Raw genomic sequence first — 20,782 nt, 5'->3', positions numbered from 1 at the left:
CAGAAAAAAGAGAAAGTGATGCCACTTGATCCCTATACATATTCTATCACTCCCAGCCTGTGGACTGCTGAGAGGTAGATTCACAACATTGCACATTAATTAATGCAATAAGGTGTCTAAAATAAGAACATTGAAATTACAGTCACCGAGCACAATCTCTGTAGATACACACATCACGACACACCTCCTTAGGAAATGTTCATAGTAATAAAGAAGAAATACTTTAATTTGGGTCGATAAACATTATTGTTTTGATATTAGAATTTATTGACCAATAAGAAATGAGAAACTGTAGCATTAAAATGCCAAAGTGACTTATGTTTGACATTATTGAGAAACAGTATCAGTTTCATATATCTTGATCAGTTCTTCATTAATGAAATTAAAGGTCAAGTGACACAATAAATAATAGCTAAAATTGAAAACACAAATAAAACTTTGCCAAAACTCAGATTTAACAACCGAGCACAATGTTCACTGTTGGGTATCGTTTTTATCATTATTGCGCAACACTCCAGTTTGTGGTTAATCATCAGAGCCTGAGTTACGTCAGAATGCTGCACATATTGCAGCCTCGTCTGGGTTATTTTGACCCACAGTCAGTCTGCTTACTGAGCTGTGTAGCTGCTAAGTGAGAGGGGATAACGTGTCAGGACCTCAAATGCATGTGTGATCCTCTTAACCATCAATCAGCACTACATTCAACAACAGGCTGGCCAAAGACACAACCTATGATCTCATCAGAATCCTCCTCATTCAATATGTCAAGTTGTTATTACAAAGAGAAATTGTTTCATGATTTTTTTAAATGAAATACTCTGAAGGTGTAACATGTTACACCCCACTGGGACGCAACACCAAATGTAATGTCTCAAAAAGCTATGCGTTTAGCTCTACAGGATATGTGAGAGTTATTCAGCTAAATCTTTCCATGCTTTGGTTCAGTCTAGCAGCCCTTATTTAATTTAATCTGTTTTCAGCAGTAACAGGTAGCTGGTTTCAACAGTAAAATACAGTATATAAATACAAGTCAGCCAATAAGAGCAAGATAGCTTTCACAAGAGTTGGTGGAGACCAAAATAGAGCTTAAAGAAGACAGAATCAATTCGGAGATTTGGAGGTTTTTCAAAAGTATTTTGAAATCTAAATGATTAGGGCAGGGTTAAAAAAAAACATTTTTCAATCAAAGTCCATTGTCATTTTAATAACTCGATGTTGATTCTTTAAATATCCAGATCGAACTTTCAATTCAACACTACTTTTAATACAACTTTGAATAATATAATATATTCAATATATTGACAGTTCATTGTGTATTAGTGTAAAATGATCAGTTAATCCATCGGCCAGAATTCAAAGGAAGTGGCATGAAGGGCTGTAACAGTGCATGTTTACATTGTAGATGGTAGATGTTTTATTATTCTTTGGCTGCCTCAATAGATGAGGGGCAGCATCATCAACATCTGGCCAGTGAACCACACAGTGTGTAGGAATACATATGCAGAGAAAAGTCCATCACCATGTTTAGTAGTATGTGTGTAAGGTAAGACAGCAGTTGAAAGCAGTCTCTTCGAATAAATACTCATAGTTTTAAAGAACACTTGAGATTGTTTGTCATGTTTAATAAATAGTACATTCATGTATCTGCTTTGGGGTCAGTTTTATTGTAAACCTTAATTTGTTTTAAGAATGCACCAACTTAGAGGAGCCCTTAACAGCATTATTTCTCTGAGCATCTCTTTCCAATTGAAACAAAGTTGGCATTGCAACTGAAATATCCCAAAACACATCGCTCACTGCCTTTGTTATTCGTGTGTGTCTCTCTGAATCTGTGGGGTATGAATGATGGAAGACATCAGTGAGGGAACTTAAATTTTTTGGGATGACAGTGTTACCTGCTTGGCTATACTGCTTTCAGACAGTAATATCACAGATGTCATGTTCAAAGTGTTTTCACTTGTAGGCGTCACATGTAAAATAATGAATACAGACAGACAGTTTTTTGTTACTGTTTAGCAAACCACAGATCTGAAACGAGGCGGTGCGTCCTCATATTGCTACCTGTCCTAACCAAGCAGCAACCTCCGGCTGCGAGAATTGAAGTCAATGCAGAAGTGTTAAAAAGCTGCAGTTCCTCAAGTGTCCGCTTGAAGTACCGGAAACCACATATACACAAATTCAAAACAGCTGATCTTTACAATAGACATAAACACGTTTACAGCCTGGTACAAAACAAGTGTAGTCTGGATCATTTCTTGATCAGCACACACTGTACGGGGGGTGAATGTTTTCATAACGCGGCAGTGTCGAAGAGATTTAGATTACAAGTTTTCCATTATGAGAGGCACAGCTGACTTGATTGACAGGCGGGAACACTGTAGATAATGGCAAGGAGGCTCAAAGCCCGCCTCTTTACCTCACACTAGCTCTACAGCAGTTAGGTTTACTTCAGCATATCCAATATGGCTCCAGCCGACGATTGGCTTCCAAACAGCGCTTCAGAAACAGATGGATATCGTCGCGGATACTACGTCCGTTATTTATACAGTCTATGGTCCTAACCTCAGCTTCCCCAACTTTAGTAAAGGGTGATTGGATATTTACTCGTTGGGAGGAGCTTCTTCATCCCAGCATGTCGGCCCCACAGGAACTCACAAACTGAGCTGATTCAGAGATAAATTTAGTGCATGGAAGCTAAACTCAAAACTGAAAATATCACAATTCAAAGCACATAACAAATGTAGGCATTTTAATTGTGGCATCCCAACTCACTATATAGTGAAATATTGTCATGTCGAATGAAATAGGTATTTATAGCTTTGTACACTGATAGCATGCAGCCGTTTCCAAAACCATGACACTTGAATCTGCACTTTACAGGACACTTCTTACTGAACTCTGTTGAACAACTTATGGACAACATGCGCTTGACTGTGTCTATGAAACATCCTGCTACTTTTCTGTAACTCAAACACTATAGAGATTACCCTCCCCTTGTAAACTGGCCACACTATTTCACATGCATATGTTAACAAGGCTTTTTCCCAGAAGGGAAGGCTCTGCTGGTAACACTACAGACAAAGGAGAAGATGCAGCTCCTGGAATCATTTTAAGGGTTTTTCTTTGCTGCCACTACCTGACAAGTGAAAACTTTGCCAACTAAGACTGTTTCATCTTCTACTAAGGGCCGCCCCTATTACTAATTATTTTTGCCTATGATCTTTCAATAAAGACAACTCACAGAGACAAAAGTTCTTGTGTTTCTGGTCCAACACCCCTCTCTGTCCCTCTTTTCCGCTGTATCCAACTTAAATTAAGATGAATAATCAACCGTGTGCATGTGTCTTCCTGCACATTTGCAGGCCTGACGTGTCTCTGTTTACATGTACATGTAATGTTTGTGTTGCTTGGCAGCAGGACAGACCAAATATCAGAGCGGAGCTGGAAGTCTCTTTAATGTAATGGCACTGAACACTAGAGAAGATCCAATTCCATTAATGGCCTTGTGACGTTATTAGTCAGTAAAATTGGACTACTGTGTCACCAGCATCTGTACATGTGAAGGGTTGTTCTGTAAGTGTCTGCACGCACACAGATGTTAAACCAAAATAGGTTTAAAAGGTCTCAAGTCAGCAGTCCAGTCAAGTCCCTTTTTAGCTCAGTGAGGGGTAGAGCTTGGGTCAGCACTTACTGAACATAAACACATAGGGGCTGTGCAGGCTTCTGGTTTAAGTGCCAACCTGGTGACGCATGCTGTGCCCTCATATTAACTCCAAAATAAAGTGGTTATAGCAGAGCAAACCTTCCTTTAATCTGATCATCCATCCTATTTTAGGAAGTGCAAACAAGTGGCCAACGTGGTCCGACTAGAGGCAATTAAAATGTTCAGTGAAGTGAGAAGCAGGGCAGATGGTCGGGCAAAATGTGGCACAGTCCAGCTTGATGCACAACTGGTAAGACAGGTTTTCTTTGCCAAGGTCTGAAGCACATGTGCCTCCACCGATGTATCTACAGTGATGAAATGGCTCAATCTATCATCTTGGTTGAGTTTTTCTTTCACTCTATTTTCTTAATGAAAACCTGAAAACCAACGACTGCTTGAACCTGCCGTAGTTTAAAGTAAAGTTAAACAGCAACAAGAAGTGAAAAACACCCCTGGGTTAACAAATATGAATCAGAAAAGTAAAATAATAGAAGTCTAAAGCAGGTTAAATGCTGAAAACAACAATGTAGTGTGTGAAATATGACAGTTTTATCATCAATCGATAATGGAGCCTGACCAAGAAATTCCTGGACATTTTGTTTCTGGGAAAAACTTCAGAGGCTACATCTGTTTCACAAAACCTCACTGACCACTTCAACAGGCCTCGGGGTCATGACACAAAAAGCAACACGCAGAGTGTTAAAATAGACGATGATGCCAACAATAGCAAACAATGTGATTTAGTTGGAGTCTGTGCATCAGCCAATTTGAAATTCCATCTCTACAGTCTGATCTGCTGCGTAGTTTTTTCAGTCTTTCTTTCATTTTGAGTCGTCACTGTAGTCACCTAATCAGAGATATTTGGACTTGTAGACCAGGTGAATTTGAAACAGCAGGAAAAAGAAAACCCGCAACACCCCAGGACCCTGAGGACTAGAGTTAAGGATTACTGCTATAGACTTTGTCGCAGACATTGATTTTAGTAGCACAAAGTGTCTCCCAAGCTGAAGGAAAACTTCACTAGCATTATAAAGAAAACAATCAATCCTGTGGTGGTCAACCTTTATCTGAGGTTTGTAACTGCAAATGCTCAGGGCTATTACAAACACGTGGCTTGACCATGGTTGGACCAAGGAGACGAGCATTTCATTATTGTGCTTACATAAAGTGGCGTGACTTTGGATGGATATAGCAAAAAAAGAACAATCAAAATTGATGCAGCAAAGGCTGGGATAGCGTGACTCTAGCCCTAGTATGGGTCAAGCTCCAAAAATACAGATCCAACATTTCCTGTGGTGCAATGGAACAGCAGCTTGATGCCGGAGAAATGAGCGTGTCAAAACTTCTCCTGCACCCATTTCAATGCGGACTAAACTGACATTACTGTGTACATTTTTAAATGCTACCAGTGTGGAATAACTAAATGCAGCTGTTAGGAGTCTGCTGACAGTACTGTGCAAAGAAAGCCCAGCACAAGCATGACTCTGGAAAGCCCTGTAGCCAAGGTGAAGTCTGGTGATGCACAGGACATAAGTAGACCTGAACCTGTACCATGACAATATATGCTTACTTGTATCTAAGTTCACCATTCATTAAATGGAATTCATTTTTTTGGATAAACCCCTTAAGATGTGTCATCTTGTTTCCAAGGGGGTCCAAAGTACAATCTTTCTAAAGCATGTTGTGATCTTATAACAGTCCACAGGACAGAGTTGACAGGAACAGGTAAGTATGATGCAGAAACACATGCTACAGCAGTCTCTATCCAGGACAATGTTCCCCCGAGGCAATGAAGGCACCATGAGGTTGGGAATAAAAATAGGCCTACACATCAGGACACACCAGGATCTGATTCTAGTTCTTAATAATGACTTATTGTAATACAGACCCTATGAGAAACGTAAACTGTGCAGGGTCATGGTGTATAATTTAGACTAAAGGCCTGTTTTGGGTTACACATTTATCACCAGGCACCATGATTCGTTCTTGTATTTTGTAAAAAAAAAAAAAAAAAAAAAGAATGATAATAATTAATAAAAACATGAAGTACCAAATTTTAAAAAGAGCAAGCTTTCAGTAAGCTGTATATTAAAATGTGCTCCTCAAAGTTGTGGAGAGGTGGCTGTGCAGCCTGATGGAGGTGCACCCATACCATGAACCACATATAAGTTATAATTAGTATTAATTAAATGACATATTAATGCTAAGTTAGCATGTCGTCACAGTGATAGCAGTTTGCAAACAGACTGTCTCTCCATCATCATCATCATCATCATCATCTTCATCCTTACTATCTTCTTCCCTATGCCCATCACTATCACTGTCGAGCTTTGGCTGTGAGGCCTGTGCTGTTGCCATGTCTCATTCTGATCCCTGTTACCGACACAGCAAGTGACAACTACAATAGCACACACTCGGAGCATGAACACGTCCTCACCGGGAGAGTAGAGCCTTGCTAGCTGTCGGGCCCCGGCATGCTGCGGTCCCCAGCGAGGCACAACGCTGCGTGCTGCCGCCCCGTGCTCATTTCCATTCGGATCCTCCTCCGCCATGGACCGGTGCCTGATGTCGGTCTCGGAGAGAAGCGACGCCGCCATAACTCCTGCCCGCTGCCCCCCGCTTTGGCTTTCAGCTATAAGACATCAATTATTGATCTGTCTCGGTCGATAACTGTGTGTTTGGTTTGTGTCCCGGCCTCAGGTGGCTGTTGCTGCGGCTGGATGGAGGAAGGAGGCAGGACCAAGTGATGCTGGCTGAGATGTACCGGAGCAGCCTCACGCCACCCGGAAATACACGGACGGTGCTGCGCTGACACACAGACCTATTTCAGAGCTGCAGCAGCTTCTGTCAGGAACAGCTGGTAGTTTTTTGACGGCTGCATCTGTGTTTACATACAAAGCTGCTCCTAACACGGCTTTTAATAGACGGATTTACTCTAACTTCACTCAATTAATCAATTAAATGACGACACTGTAATGCACTTTGTGGCATTATCTTGACTGGTGCCTTCAGGTGCTGCTTGTAGGAAAAAAATACCTGCCTAGGGTCAATCAATCAATCAATCAATCAATCAATCAATCAATCAATCAATCAATCAATCAATCTTTATTCATAAAGCACCTTTCATACAAGTCAAATGCAACCAGAAGTGCTTTACAGCGATTGAAAATAAGAAAGAAGCAGAAATTAAATAAAGGCATATTAAAAAAAGAAAAAAAGGATTTTAAAATATAGACTAATGCACACCAACAACAATAAATATGTGTCATTAAAATAAGTTAAAGCGTCAAATTAATATTAGAATATAAATGGTTAAAAGAAAGTAAATTTAAAAAGGGGTAAGGATAAGAGTTGAAAATAAAATTAAGGCGAAATTGTTAATAAAACTGAGTTAATAAATACAAATAAATAAATACAAATAAATAAAAATAAAATAAATTGTTAAAATTAGTTAAATAATAAAAAAAAACATTTAAATCAGTATAACAGTAAAAAGTAAGTAATAAAATTGTTAAACCCTATGTAAAACCAGACTGAATAAGTACGTTTTTAGTTTACGTTTATGAGTCTCAATATCTCTATCAGCTCCTTTTAGATCCTCCAGCAGGCTGTTCCATAGTGTAGGAGTGAAGTGGCTGAAAGCAGCATCGCCAAAAGTTTTTGTTCTCCTTTAAGGAACAGCTAAAAGAGAGGAGCCGGAGTATCTGAGAGCCCTTCCTGGTTTATACACGAAAAAGCATCTCTGGTGCAAGGTCATGCAGTGCCTTAAAAACTAGTAAGAAAGAAACAGGCAGCCAATGTAAAGATTTTTAAATAGGCGTAATGTGTGCTCTCTCTCTCCTCTCCTTCATAGGTTGGAACCTATGTAGTCGGTGAGTGTAGTAAAAAGTAGCCAAATGAAAACAAAAAAAAGTAGTTAAAAATTAAGATATAATGTCAAATGTATAAAGTAGAAAACAAAATGTAAGTCAAAGTTTGACTATGTTAAGACATTTTAAATTTAAATTCATGTAAATTCTTGAACACATCTTAGATTATTACTTGATCCTAAAGACTTACGCTTAGGCAATGCAGAATGTTTGTCCGATGAGTATTCCCTGTAGGAAGATTGAAAACATTAGATTTATTCAAAGAATAGGAGAGAGGAAGAGTTATTGTTTCAATAATACACAGACAACAGCCTTCAGCCAGAGAGGCTCTTAGTGGCCCAGGATAGACTGTAAAAAATATGGCCTCCAACTGAACAAGTTTGTCAGTTTGATTGTAAATCAAAAAATCTACAGCCAGTGGACCTCACACTAAATTATTCGATTCTTACAGGATAGCTTCAATAAAAATGAGCTATTTGTGTTTCACATTGTAGTGTTAGGAAATGGTCCAGTGATAACTGGCCGCTTAGCTTCACTGCAAGGCTGTAGTTTTGGCACAGTTCAACACCTCAGGTTCTGGAACATGTTCAATTTTGTTTCTTTTTGCAGACTTTCAGTCTACACAATTTTCGGGGCTGTAGCGGATATTTTCATTGTTTTTTTTTTATCATCATTTCACCTCTTTTTTGTGCTATATTGCATGATTCCCCTGACATGTTTGTATTAACTTTAGGAACTGATGACAATCTCTCATCATCTTTCCATTTTCCCATTTGCAGTAGAACCCATGCTGCTAGAATACTCAACTTAAAGACTGGATTTGCAAGTCTGCAAAGCAGGGCGTCCACATAAACAATGAAACAGACTTTCTTGCTCCATCACTCTTTTATGTTATGTTTCCTGCCATCGCCAATGTCTGTGTAAGTGATCATTCTATTTAGACATTGTCCAGCACTTTATTTTGCCATCAGAAAGCCCAATCTTTTTTTGCCATGGCCCCCCTTAAAATCTGATTGGAGCCCCCACTGGACACCCCAAAGATCTGGTATTTGCCTTGTCAGAGACAGTACATAAGTTGATATACTTTCATGTTTGGAGTTAAAGTATAAAAAGTGGATTGAAATTATATTCATCATGTGTGCAAGCATACTCAATGCCACTCCTTTAAAAACACAGTATCCCTGGTTTGCGGGCTTCAAAAGAGACAAAATACAACCTAAATGGAGCGTCATTGGCCTAGTGGTCTAAATGCGCGCCCAGTATACAGAGGCTATAGCCCTCGTCACAGAGGTCACAGGTCAGAGTCCAGCCTTGACCATTTACTGCAAGTCCACCCCCACTCTCTACTCCCACATTTCCTGTCTCCCTTCAGCTGTCCTATCCATTAAAGACAAAAATGCCCCAAAATATAACTTTAAAAAATACAAAAAATAAAATAAAATTTGGCAATTTGTAATCAATCAGTCGAGGAGAAGACGAGGACAAACTTAAACTTTACCAGACATACTGTATGTCATATACATATCCAAAAGGTCCCACACAGTCAGTTCAGGTGGGACTCAAGACTGAACCATGGAGACTTTAGTTTTGGGTTACTCAACTATAACACTGCTCTATAGCCATCACTGTGACAGTTGGACACTGTCCAGGATTAATTGCTTCACATTTAGTCAAACTGGGATGCATAAATATCAAAATTAACAATATATGTGACTTCTACATTATACTGTAGTAGCTGACCAGTGCACTGCTGGCAGAGGAACACAAATGTGTACAGTGTAAAAACAAATGGGCTTTCAGACGTCAAAGTAAACTGCTGACAAATTCCCAAGACAGTGTGCACTTCCACAGATTTAGTGTTTGGGTTGGAGTTTCTTGAAGTTAGCTAAATTACAAGAAAGCAACGTTGTTAGGCTTGTTTCTGTTCTGGTTCTCTGGACGATTTCTTAACTAAGGGTCCAAGCCAGCCTGAATCCCCCTGTGTGTTATACATAAAATCCCAACAGACCTCAAGATTCACTTATTCTGTAAAATATCTCAAAGTGTACTCGCTGGATTGGCACAGCATTTTGTGAAACTATTCATGGTCCCCAGAGGATGTTTCCTAACAATGATCCCCATAGCTGCACCAGCCAACTCCTTCTAATGCAAGATGTCTAAACAAGATGCCTTGACCTGCCTTTAAAAGCTCCTACAGACACGTGAAGTAGGCCCTATGCTAAAGGCTGTGTTTTCTGACCTTGCAAGCCAGGAAAGCCTTTGGCATATGCAGTAAACTTTGCATAATGAGTACTGGCTTGAGTAAATGTGACAAAAGGCTGGGTGTGGTCTTTTAAATGAGTAAATAATAACTAATCCATGCCTTTCTGTTTACATAAGGCCCCAGCATCCAAGTGTTTGACTATTCACGGTGACATGACCAATGTATGTATGTCTTTCTGGACCACACAATCACATGACTTCCCATGAGACTCTGACTGTCTCATATGGTGCAGATAAATATGTGTTGGTCTTAGTTGGGTGTCTGGTGCGTGGGCTACCTCGTACATCTGTACAAGAAGCTGAAGAGCATGACAAAGCTAATCTTGGAATTGAAATGGCCTCAAGCAGCATGTCAAACTTTTGAGAAATGAGTTGGATTCATTCAATATTCAAAACACACTTCATGGTTGATTGTGATGATCCCCTGATTTTCAGTACAGTGCCATCATGAGTAAGATCAAGTACCATTGCTGAATTTAAAGTTCCACATTGACATATTCTGAACAAAATGCTTTGTTCTATGACGAAAAGAGGACATCCGGTCATCTTCAGTGCTTTGTGATTAGTAATAAATATCTATTTGTAGCATGATGACACATACAAGTAAGTGAACATGATTGGCATTATTCTGAGACATACCCATGCTAGCTTTATTATTCTCTGCATATTATCTTACAATTGTTAACATGATGTTACAAGCATCACTGTGCCAAAGAGCTGCTAACTCTACAGAGGAATATTTCACACAAAATGAATGACAGAGTCGTCTCCCACCAACACTCAATCATTATGTCTTTGTAGCTTTAAGCTTCTGCATTCCTTTGTTATGGTTTTAATGACCTCTGTTTGATTGTGTTTCACTTTTTGCTCATTCATAACACATCTATCAGTCTTGTCTGCTGTGTCAGTGGACAGTTGTTGGCTAACACATGGCCATACAAATTTGGGAAGACAGTGGTGCTAGAGGACTGTGATTGCACTTCACATTTCATGAGTTCCTGCCTCCATATTTACTGTTCAAAGTTTCATCTATATGGAAATGTAGAACTTCAACTGTATACTGCTGATTCTTCACTGTACCTGCATTATACATATTTTAGTTCTCATAAATCTAAATAATATTTTGGGGCCTTAATACACTTGTGCAATAGCTTTTGTTGGAGCAAATAATGCTCATATCACACAAATCTGTTATAATTTTAAAGTTCTAATTTCCATTTTATATTTGATTTGCTTGTTCAGGGATATTATGAATGACGTACTTCCCTCATGAGTGAAATTGAGGACACACTCGCACCAAGAAGCAGCATGTCTTTTTTATCAATAGATACCTTCAGAGATGATTGTTGCTGGGTAATGATCAATCCCACAGTCACCTAGTGAATGAGGCCCACAGATATGATAACACTGGACCAGATGACAGCACACACCTGAGGCTAGTTATGCATAATCTTTCTCTAGTATATTACAATGTAGAACAAAGGATTCTCAAGCAGCTGTATGATTCAGTGCAGTGGAAAGCTCCCTTCGACAGTCCCCACCAGGATTAGATAAAGAACCTTGGATTGAAAGGCAGCAGTCCTGTCCACTACAGTGGCCCTGAAGGGCAAAACACAACATTTCAGAAAACACAACAACATTTCACATAAAATGATGACATTTAACAAAATGGAAAAGGGACGGACAACACTTCTTGTTCCTGATTGGACAGAACCCGACAGCTCAACATCATTTCCTGTTTCTATTACAGTAATTCTCTGATACAATACATGGGTTCAGGCCGCTAAGTATTTGGTTCAGACAATAGGGTTTAGTGTTTTAGTGATTGAGAAACCCTATTGTCTGAACCAAATACTTAGCGGCCTGAACCCATGTATTGTATCAGTCACTCTTTTGGTAAAACCATAAGCACTTTTCACCTGTTAGACAGAACTTGCAAACACATTCTCACTCACTAAAACACATGTTACACTGTGATGCACTTGTGTTGCATAATGTTAAGCACAGGTAGCAAAAGTTAAATACATTTAAAGCACAGGAGTCACAGCTTAAACACAACCACTCAGAACTGATCACACTTGTGGCTCATGATGTGAGGAAACCAGTATAAGCCAGTTCAGAGAGCGCTGGTTGTTGAAGGTTGAACAATGGACAGAAATAATCTAAGAGGCAGAGGAAAAGTGCGTGTAAGAAGTGGTCGAGGAGGAAGAGGAGGGGAGCGAAATCGAGAAAGACAAGAACAGTTACTTCTGATGAAATCTGAGCTGCTGTGATAGACCATGTTCTTCCCATTTATATTTGTTGTCACTTTATTTTTACTGTACACAGGAGCTACATTCATTTAGCCTACTGTGAACAATAAACATTATTTCTACAGCTTCATGTCCTGAGCATTGTATTTTCATTTTTTTATGTAGTGTGTAATGACTGCTCAGTATTGTTTTTAATTTTGATTGAGTGGGGTATGATCTGACAACATTGTTTGGTTTTGCAGGAAGAGTCAGCGGTTCGGTGAATGGAGTTTGAAAATTGAGTTTTGTGCTTGTAGGGTTGAGAAAAGCGTGGTGGATGTCAAGAAATGTGTTTTAGCAATTGAGAAATACTGTAATGCTACTCAGCTGAGTCCCCTCACAAATTTTTAACTGAGTTGGAAGAAGGAAGGAGTTTAAAAGAAGAGCTCATTCATATTGTGAGGAAAGTGTTTCATTTCCGTCTCACATTTGAAGACCTTAGTGGGATTTGATCCCACAACCATTAGACTAAAAGGCAGCAGCTCTGTCCATCACCCCACAGGGATTCTTGGACGAACTTTTGTAGGTCTTTTCAATCCCCCATTTGGATAGTGTACTACAAAATCACAGTATGAGTATTGTAAGTATCTACTTGTTCAAGTATGTACTGAATCAATATTGTACTTGTTTAAGTATGTACTAGTATAGGCCTGCTATCTTTCAATCTGTATGTACTTAATCAAGTATAAAGTATGTACGAAATCAAGGATGTACTGTAAGTATGTACTTAATCAAGTATGTACCTGTTTAAGTATTCCATTAAAGTATGTACTTAATCAAATTACATGCATTCAGATAAACTTCCCACTGAGTATCTAAATTACATGTAATCAGATTACTTTTCCCATGTAAACACTGTGCCCTGAGAATGGTGAGATTATCACCTTATACCACCTTATACCCATATTTGGATTTGAACCCTCTCTCTACCCTAAAAACATATAGAAAAAAAAAACATATATTTAAATTAATAACAAACATTTCAAAAAGGAACATTCTGCTTCCAAAGCAAAAAAGACCTGATGCTTTTTCATCTGAGGTCTGACACCTGACTCCCAGACCTGAGGATGTCCTAATATGTAGGCTACACAAAAGCAGTACTAGGCTACATTACATGTGTATCTTTTGTTGAAATATTCCTTTATCATTTTTATATAGTATCTGTTTTTCCCTCCCCTTTCCGTTTGTGAAATGTTGTTGAAATGTGTTGTGTTGTCTTTAATGACATCGTGTTTTGTGGAATGTTGTTGTGTTTGCCCTTCAGGGCCACCCTAGCTTGGTGACCTGTTACTGTGATCCAGTTTGAAGTAATCACTTTCTGTTTTTCATATGTTTCCATTTGGTAAGTCTCAACGGCAAGCTACTTAACGTAAGATGGTCGGGACCCCTTAAGGCTCCTGTGAGGAGCTACCAGTTTGTGACGAGTTTGTCAACCTCTGTGGACAAAGTGGTACTTCCTATTTATTTGCGGATGTTGTCCTGCACTTGTGCAAGAGGTGTTTTCTTTTTTTGTTCAAGAAAACTTTGCTTGTTTTTTTGTTATAAATCAGTTGATCACTCGTGGAGGATCTCTGCTGTGAAAGATGTCAAAATAAAAGGCTGTTTCTGAAGTGTGCTGTTAAATACTTTGTCCGACACCTACCCCGCGGCTGCAGTTTCAGACATTAAAAATGACTAAAACAGTCTATCATTATTCTACTGGTCTCTTTGCTTCTGTAGCTCAAAAAGGCGTCAATATTAATTTCAGTCTGTTTCATAACCAGCTAAAAAGCCTCACAAGGGCTCTAAGTTCTGAGAAAGTCTGACTCAGTTTTGCAACCTCCCTGACCTCACTGAACATGCCTGGATTGAAAAGCTTTAAGGAGGTAAAGCAGCAGCAAACAGCCCACAGAACAGGGCAGGCATCAGAGACGCCAGGAAGACACTGATAAGTAAACTACAGCATGAAAAGGAGGAGCTGGAGTTGAGGTGAATTGCAAAGCAGCTTAAAGAGGCAGCAGTGAGGGCACAGAGGCTGGATCAGTTTGCATGGGATCTACATACAGGTTCTTGGAAAGGACCCACCTGAGCCATGAGCTGATGTGGGCTGGCTTCAGATCAGCATAGCTGATGAAGTTGGATTTGTGGGCTGAGCTTGGTTGTGTGACCTGCTTGAACTCACACTACGTCAATAAGGATTAAGATGTGTGGTTGTCTTGTTCATTCAAGTTTTGTTTGCAGACATTGTGGATGAACTGAGGGCTACAGACTATAGTGACATTGACAGTGAGCATAGGGGATACAATGATCTGGGCTGTGTGCAATTAAGCCTTCTAATTCAGGACACATATCATAGGGTTATGATTAGATTTCGAAGTTTGTTGAACAATTATTTACATTTTGAGGGTCTCAATAAAATAAGAATGTGATCAAAAGGTAAAAAAAGATAAAGATCTGAAAAGACAAAATGTAACTTTCTTGTCCTCCTTTCTCTCAGTGACCTTGTGACCCCAGAGAACAGTTGTGTTGATTAACATATCTGGAATTATGTATCACTTTATGTAAAGTTCTAACAGTGCCATGTGAACAACTCTGATCTATACTATCAAATGATGCTTTGGATGACCCTTCTTTTTCCATACAAATAACAGACAGTTTCAGTTAGTATTAGACGGATTAAAGGTTGACGTCCCTTGAACAGGTCTGCATGCAGCTCACTGATTCCTTTCTTGTGAATAAATGCACATCACACAAAACTTCTTTGTCATTTGTTTATTTGTTTTATCTTTTTTTGTCTGTACTAGATTATTGCAATCTGGTTAATTCACATTTAAAAAGCAGTCATTGACCAGACGCACTGAAATCGATGATATTCATTTTACAATAACCGTTATAGGCCCCATAGAGACTGGAAAACCCAATCCAAAAAAAAAGAAACATCTGTATGGTTTTCTGCACTTTATTTTGTTTGATGTCTTTTTTTCATAATATTACAAAAGGAAAAAATATATAACAATAATCATAAAAAGGAGAGTTGGGGGTAAGAAACTCAAGAATATTACGACTTGCAAAACAAAACAATCACAACACAGCACAAGTACCTACTTACGGCGAGAAAGAAAAGGTACAAAAATGAAAAAGAAGTAAGCGCATATGGCAAAGAAAAGTCAAAGAAATTGGCACCTATGAAGTTAAATACAGTAAGCAACTGAGGGGACAAGAAAGTGTAGCATTTTCTACGATCTATTAAAAAATCCTAAAACAAAGGGTGTTTCTCGCTTTTTTTTCTTTTCTATTTGTTAAAAAAAATAAAATGCCTGACTTGAGGAGCGATGGGTGAGTGGAGAAGATGGGAGAGGGGGAAGAAGCTGGTGTGTGGGGTTGGCAGGGACAATAAAAAATACTGCACGTACAATACCTTTTTTCACATCTCTCTTTTCCTTCATCTAGCTCTTACCGTTTCTCTCACCCACTTCTCCTTTCTTTATTTATAGCATATCCCATTAATATTCCTTTCCCCCGCTGCTCCTAATAGCCGCGCCCAGTGGCGCGATCGTTAGAGTTTTACATGTGAGTAGCAAATGACACTTTGATTGGCTGTGATGTGGAGATGGGAGTCCCCTGCCGGCTCCGGGTCGGGGGCCCCGGCTGAGCCGAGAGATCCTGCCGGGCCTCGGTCTCACTGCGCGTGCTGACTCAGTGTGTGGTTCTGCAGGGAGAGAGGGAGAGGCAGAGATAGAGAGAAAAGTGAGAACACATGATGAGAGAAATAATGGGCTACGTGAGCATAGTGCTTTCCACTTGCACCCCCATCCAATAAAAGAACAGAAGAGAACAGAACACCACTGCCTCCCACAGTACAGACAGCAAGGCCTCCCTCGCTTTATACATAGTCTGATGAAAGACGAGGAAGAACAAGAGAGGAGAAGAGAGAATAGAACGGATGAAAAGAAGACAAAACAGGACAAGAAGACGAGAAATCTCAACATAAAATAGTAGGTACAGTACTGTGGTATGTTGTCTCACAAGAGGAGACTTTAGTGAAGGGAGAAGAAGAACATCTGAAGATGTGTACCATTTTAATATAATACAAATCATGTCTTCAAACAGGAGCACACAGCGTCTCAGATAAACACTCTTAGATTCATGCCTGCATTTAAACACACATGAACTTGCTTTTAGAAACATGATGGATGATCACGGCTCTCCACAACTGGACCTACGAATCAGACCCAGGTTTGGAGGGAAAGTTCCAGATCATGTTTGTTCTGTTTTTGTTGTATTTCTTATCTTTGGGAACCCAGCGCCTCCATTTGTTATATTCAGATGTGTGAAACCCTTGTGTCCTTTTGATATTGTGATTAATATTTTACAGAGACCGTCTCCATACCTCGGAGACGCCTACACTCACATCTCTCCAAAGACGTCAGCGCACTTCACATCAATACATAATCATAATGCAAAAAAACACCTTTTTTCAAAATTAAAATTCACAACAGCAGTGAGAGCACAAAGGGAGCACAAAGGGAGCACTGCAGCGATCTCCAGGTAAAAATAAGAGAGCAGGAATCGAGACTAAGTGATGGTTCTGCATGCGTCAACGCAACAATGGACAAGTATACTCTCTCATGGAGAGATAAATACTCACACATACAAGATAAGAGGCCTTTATAGACTGGGAATCAGAAATGTAGGAAACAAGAACGTGCAGAAACATGCATGTTTTTTCAGCACACACACACACACACACACACACACACACACACACACACACACACACACAACACACACACGCACAAACGCACACACACAAAATAAGTCCTCTGTGGATGTTCCATATCAGCTGCAGTTGGGGACTGAACTCTTGATAATCTGGATTTGCTGTTTTGGAACTTAGCTAGCATCACATCTAAAGCTTGGGGAGACTGTCTGTGGATGTGTGTGTGGAAGAGGGAGAGATGATTGTAAAGATTTCTCTGGGAATTTACGTCTGTGTGTGTGTGTGTGTGTGTGTGTGTGTGTGTGTGTGTGTGTGTGTGTGTGTGTGTGTGTGTGTCTCAGAGAAATTTCCACTTGTTTTTCTCCTCCTCTCTCCTCATTTTCCCCAGACCATTCAGCTTTCTCCCAGTGAAACTATCCCCCTCTTCTCTCTCTCTCTCTCTCCTCTCTCACATGCATGCACACGCACCCACACCAACACACACACCTACACACACGGACACAAACCACAAATAAATTCCCTATAAAATCTTTACCCATCATCCCTGCTTCTTCACACATACACACTGTCACTTAGAGACACACACAAACACACACACTATTCCCAGTGAGATCTTCCCAATCAAACGCCCCACCCCCCCACCCCACACCCCCAAACTCAACCCTTCATCACAACTAAAAGCAGCTTTTTCAGATTAATCGCTCTCTCTCTCGCTGATAGGCCCCACTACGGAAAGAGGTGGAAAAAAAGGGACCAAAAAAGAACAGCGGATGGGAGAATAAAAAAAAAGAGGAGGGGATAGGGGGATGAACAGAACAGAGAGACGAGGAGGGGTGGATGGGGACAGAAATGTGAAGGATTATACGTGGTTTGGGGTTGATAAATATTATTTGTCATTCTATGGCCCTTATCTTGCTGTGCATGTTTCGTTGAGCCCTTTGGTGTGCAAGTGTGTGTTTGTGTATGAGTGTGTGTGTTGTTTGAGAGAGGGAGAGAGAGAGAGAGAGAGAGAGAGAGAGAGAGAGAGAGAGAGAGAGAGAGAGAGAGTGTGTTCGGTGTTTTAGAGTGTCTGGCACCCGGCTTTAGAGGCCAAGCTAGCCTGTCCGGGGGAAAGCAAAGGGTATTAATGTCCTCTACACACATGAGAGCCATTTACACACAACACACACACACACGTTCACTCACACTGTAGAAGGGTTTTAGAGAAGAGGGTGAGTAAATGAGAAAAATAACGACCAGGACAGTGAAAATAAGTGTCTATGTCTATCAGTCTGTGTGTGTGTGTGTGTGGGTGTGTGTGTGTGTGTGTGTGTGTGTGTGTGTGTGTGTGTGTGTGTGTGTGTGTGTGTGTGTTTGTTTGGAGGCCTCTCTAGCGAGGAAGCAGATCTCATTGGGAGCCACTGACCCCATTATGAATGAAAACCCTCAGCTCTCCCTCTCTCCTTCTCTCACTCTGTCTGCTTCCTCTCCCTCTATCACTCGCTCTCATCCCTCGCTCCTCTCGCTCCAATAGGCTGCACTCCCCCTCACAGCCAGAAGAGGTCAGGCTCATTCCTCTCTATGCGACCAGTGTTAAACACGAGAAAAGAGGAGAGGAGAGGAATGGTGGGAGGAGAGGAGAGGGACGGGAGACAAAGTAAGGGGGAGGAGAAAAGGGGAGGCAGAGGGGGGAGCAGAGGAGAGGAGATAAAAAGATCGGGATCCTGTTTCCTGGGACTGACATCCATGTCTGGCTTTCGTCATCACGCACTTGACTGGTGTATGACCTCTAACAATAAGGCCAGATATGGGGCATTAGAATTGTGAATAGAGAGAATAAAATAAACATAAAGTGATGATGTGAAAGAAAGATTGGAGGAATATTTGGTGGCATTTGTCTTGACAGTTTAAGGCTAATAAAGCCCTTGAATTAAAAAGGAGGGACTGTACAGAAGCAGGAGAGAGAGAGTGATAGAGAGAGAGAGTGATAGAGAGAGAGTGATAGAGAGAGAGAGAAAGAGAGAGAGAGAGAAGAGAGAGAGAGAGAGAGAGAGAGAGAGAGAGAGAGAGAGAGAGAGGAGAGAGAGAGAGAGAGAGAGAGAGAGAGTGTATCTATGTGTGTTTTCCCTCAGGTTCTTTGGGTCCTGCTGCTGCCGTATTGATTTGTAGATGGAGCGAGGGATGGAAGGAAGGACAGGGGAAGAGGAGGGAGGGATGGAAGGAGGGAGGCTGCGGTCACTCCCCGGAGGAGCCTGGAGCACTGCAGTGGACTGCTGGAAATAGCCCGAGGAGAAGAGAGGGGAGAGAGAGGGGGGAAGAGATGAGAGAGAGGGATGTATCGGACAGATGGATGACAGCCTGCGATGCAACACACTTCATATGGCGGACACACAGACACCTCCCAGTTACTTCTCTTCATTGTCGTTGTTGGGAGCTGGGTATTGATTATGCAGAGCTGCAATCGATCAGGAGTGTGTGTGCAGGAGTTGTGTGACATCTGCTTTACAGCAGAGTAATTGATATATTCCAAAGAAAATTGTTGTAACTGTGGTCTGGGCCACTGTGGTCAATGATCGAACATGCTGCCTGTATTGCTCAGCATGGATGTTTCCAAATAGATGCTTTTTGGCGAAGTGAAAGGATAAGTCCATCCCTCCAGAAGTGCTTGAATGTGTAACTGATGAAGCAAGTGTACAAGTATTTGCACAAACAGCTGAAGGACTTACTTCTCAAATTTAATCAGGATGTAAGTGTGTGTGTGTGTGTTTGTGTGTGTGAGTAAACCTGGAAAAATGTGGAAAAAAGGCCCCTCAAAAAGATGTCACTTTATGGATATATCACGTGTTGTTATTATCAAAAAGCGAGAATATATTAAAAGTGTTAACCCTGTTCTGGAAATTTTCTGCAGTTTTTTGATAGCAGAGGGTGTGTGCGCTGTAGTGAGAACAGCCCCTCTTCCAGGCCAGGCCAGACCAGACCAGTCAATACAGAGGCCTGTCATTGTTTTTCCTAAACTGCTTAGAGAGAGCGGGGCTAAAGCCTGCAGAGCCCTGAGCCCAGGGGAAATATGGCCCTGTCGCATTACCCGTGCACAAAACTGCCAGAAACACACATACACACACTCACGCACACACACACACACTCACACTCCACGCACACACACACACACACACACACACACTAACACGCACTAACACACACACACGCACGCACGCACGCACACACACACACACACACACACACACACACACACACACACACACACACACACTAACACACACACTAATACACACTAACACACACGGGAATGCATTCACAGACTTGCACTTGCAGCAAAGAGCACATGCATGTACAGACACACATTGCCAAAGATATAATGCAAAGACTAGAATACACAATAGTACACACACACACACTCTCTCTCTCATTGGCATGGAGAGAAGGGTACGACAGAGGAAACAGAGAGATAGGACAGAGAAATCTAATCTTCCTTGTCCTGCTCCTCTCTACTATCTACATCTGCATTACACAAGAACTGCTGGTGTGCTTTGTGCTGCAATGATGATGCTGATTGATGTGTTTCAGATAAACAGAGGTGCACCGCTGTCACCGTCAATATGCATACGTGTCTATGTGCACATTAGTTGTCAGCTTCATCTTTGCAGCAGAAACCATGGAGAGTTTTTTTTCTGCATGTGCCATCGCCATTGCCATCTGGTCTGAGCTGAGCTGGAGAGGACAAGAAAACTCTCATCTTGAAACATCAGATTCGAGTTCTTTAACAACCACAACAATCAGACTTTTCCTCTGACTCACATGGTGGTGACCTTGTTCACGGGCCAAGTCAGTATGATGGCACCAACACTTTATTTCAAGAAACACTCACCAAACACATTTCTGCAATGCTGTGCAATGATGACACGTAACCTTGAATTGTAGGTGCCAAGTGTCTAACACACACAGGAAGAGGAAGGGCTGC

The 20,782-nt window shown here is 40.9% G+C and overlaps 2 protein-coding genes across 3 annotated transcripts in view; both read right to left on the bottom strand.

Moving 5' to 3' along the window:
- The window catches only part of si:ch211-212o1.2 (uncharacterized protein LOC492735 homolog), a 50,036-nt gene extending 43,350 nt beyond the window's left edge, over window positions 1-6,686 (bottom strand). The window contains 1 exon segment of the mRNA XM_034686652.1: window positions 6,141-6,686. Coding sequence (XP_034542543.1) covers window positions 6,141-6,300 — 160 coding nt within the window. The 5' untranslated portion in view covers window positions 6,301-6,686.
- An 8,175-nt stretch (window positions 6,687-14,861) lies between these two features.
- The window catches only part of znf423 (zinc finger protein 423), a 173,697-nt gene continuing 167,776 nt past the window's right edge, over window positions 14,862-20,782 (bottom strand). For both annotated transcript variants that reach the window (XM_034685753.1, XM_034685752.1), the window contains exon 21: window positions 14,862-15,813. In XM_034685753.1, coding sequence (XP_034541644.1) covers window positions 15,801-15,813 — 13 coding nt within the window. In that variant the 3' untranslated portion in view covers window positions 14,862-15,800. The remainder of the gene's footprint in view (window positions 15,814-20,782) is intronic.

The sequence above is a fragment of the Notolabrus celidotus genome, chromosome 6, assembly GCF_009762535.1.
Source record: "Notolabrus celidotus isolate fNotCel1 chromosome 6, fNotCel1.pri, whole genome shotgun sequence".
Taxonomy (NCBI): Eukaryota; Metazoa; Chordata; class Actinopteri; order Labriformes; family Labridae; genus Notolabrus; species Notolabrus celidotus.
The sequence above is the reverse complement of the archived record's forward strand: the minus strand, read 5'-3'. Positions and strand labels throughout refer to the sequence as shown.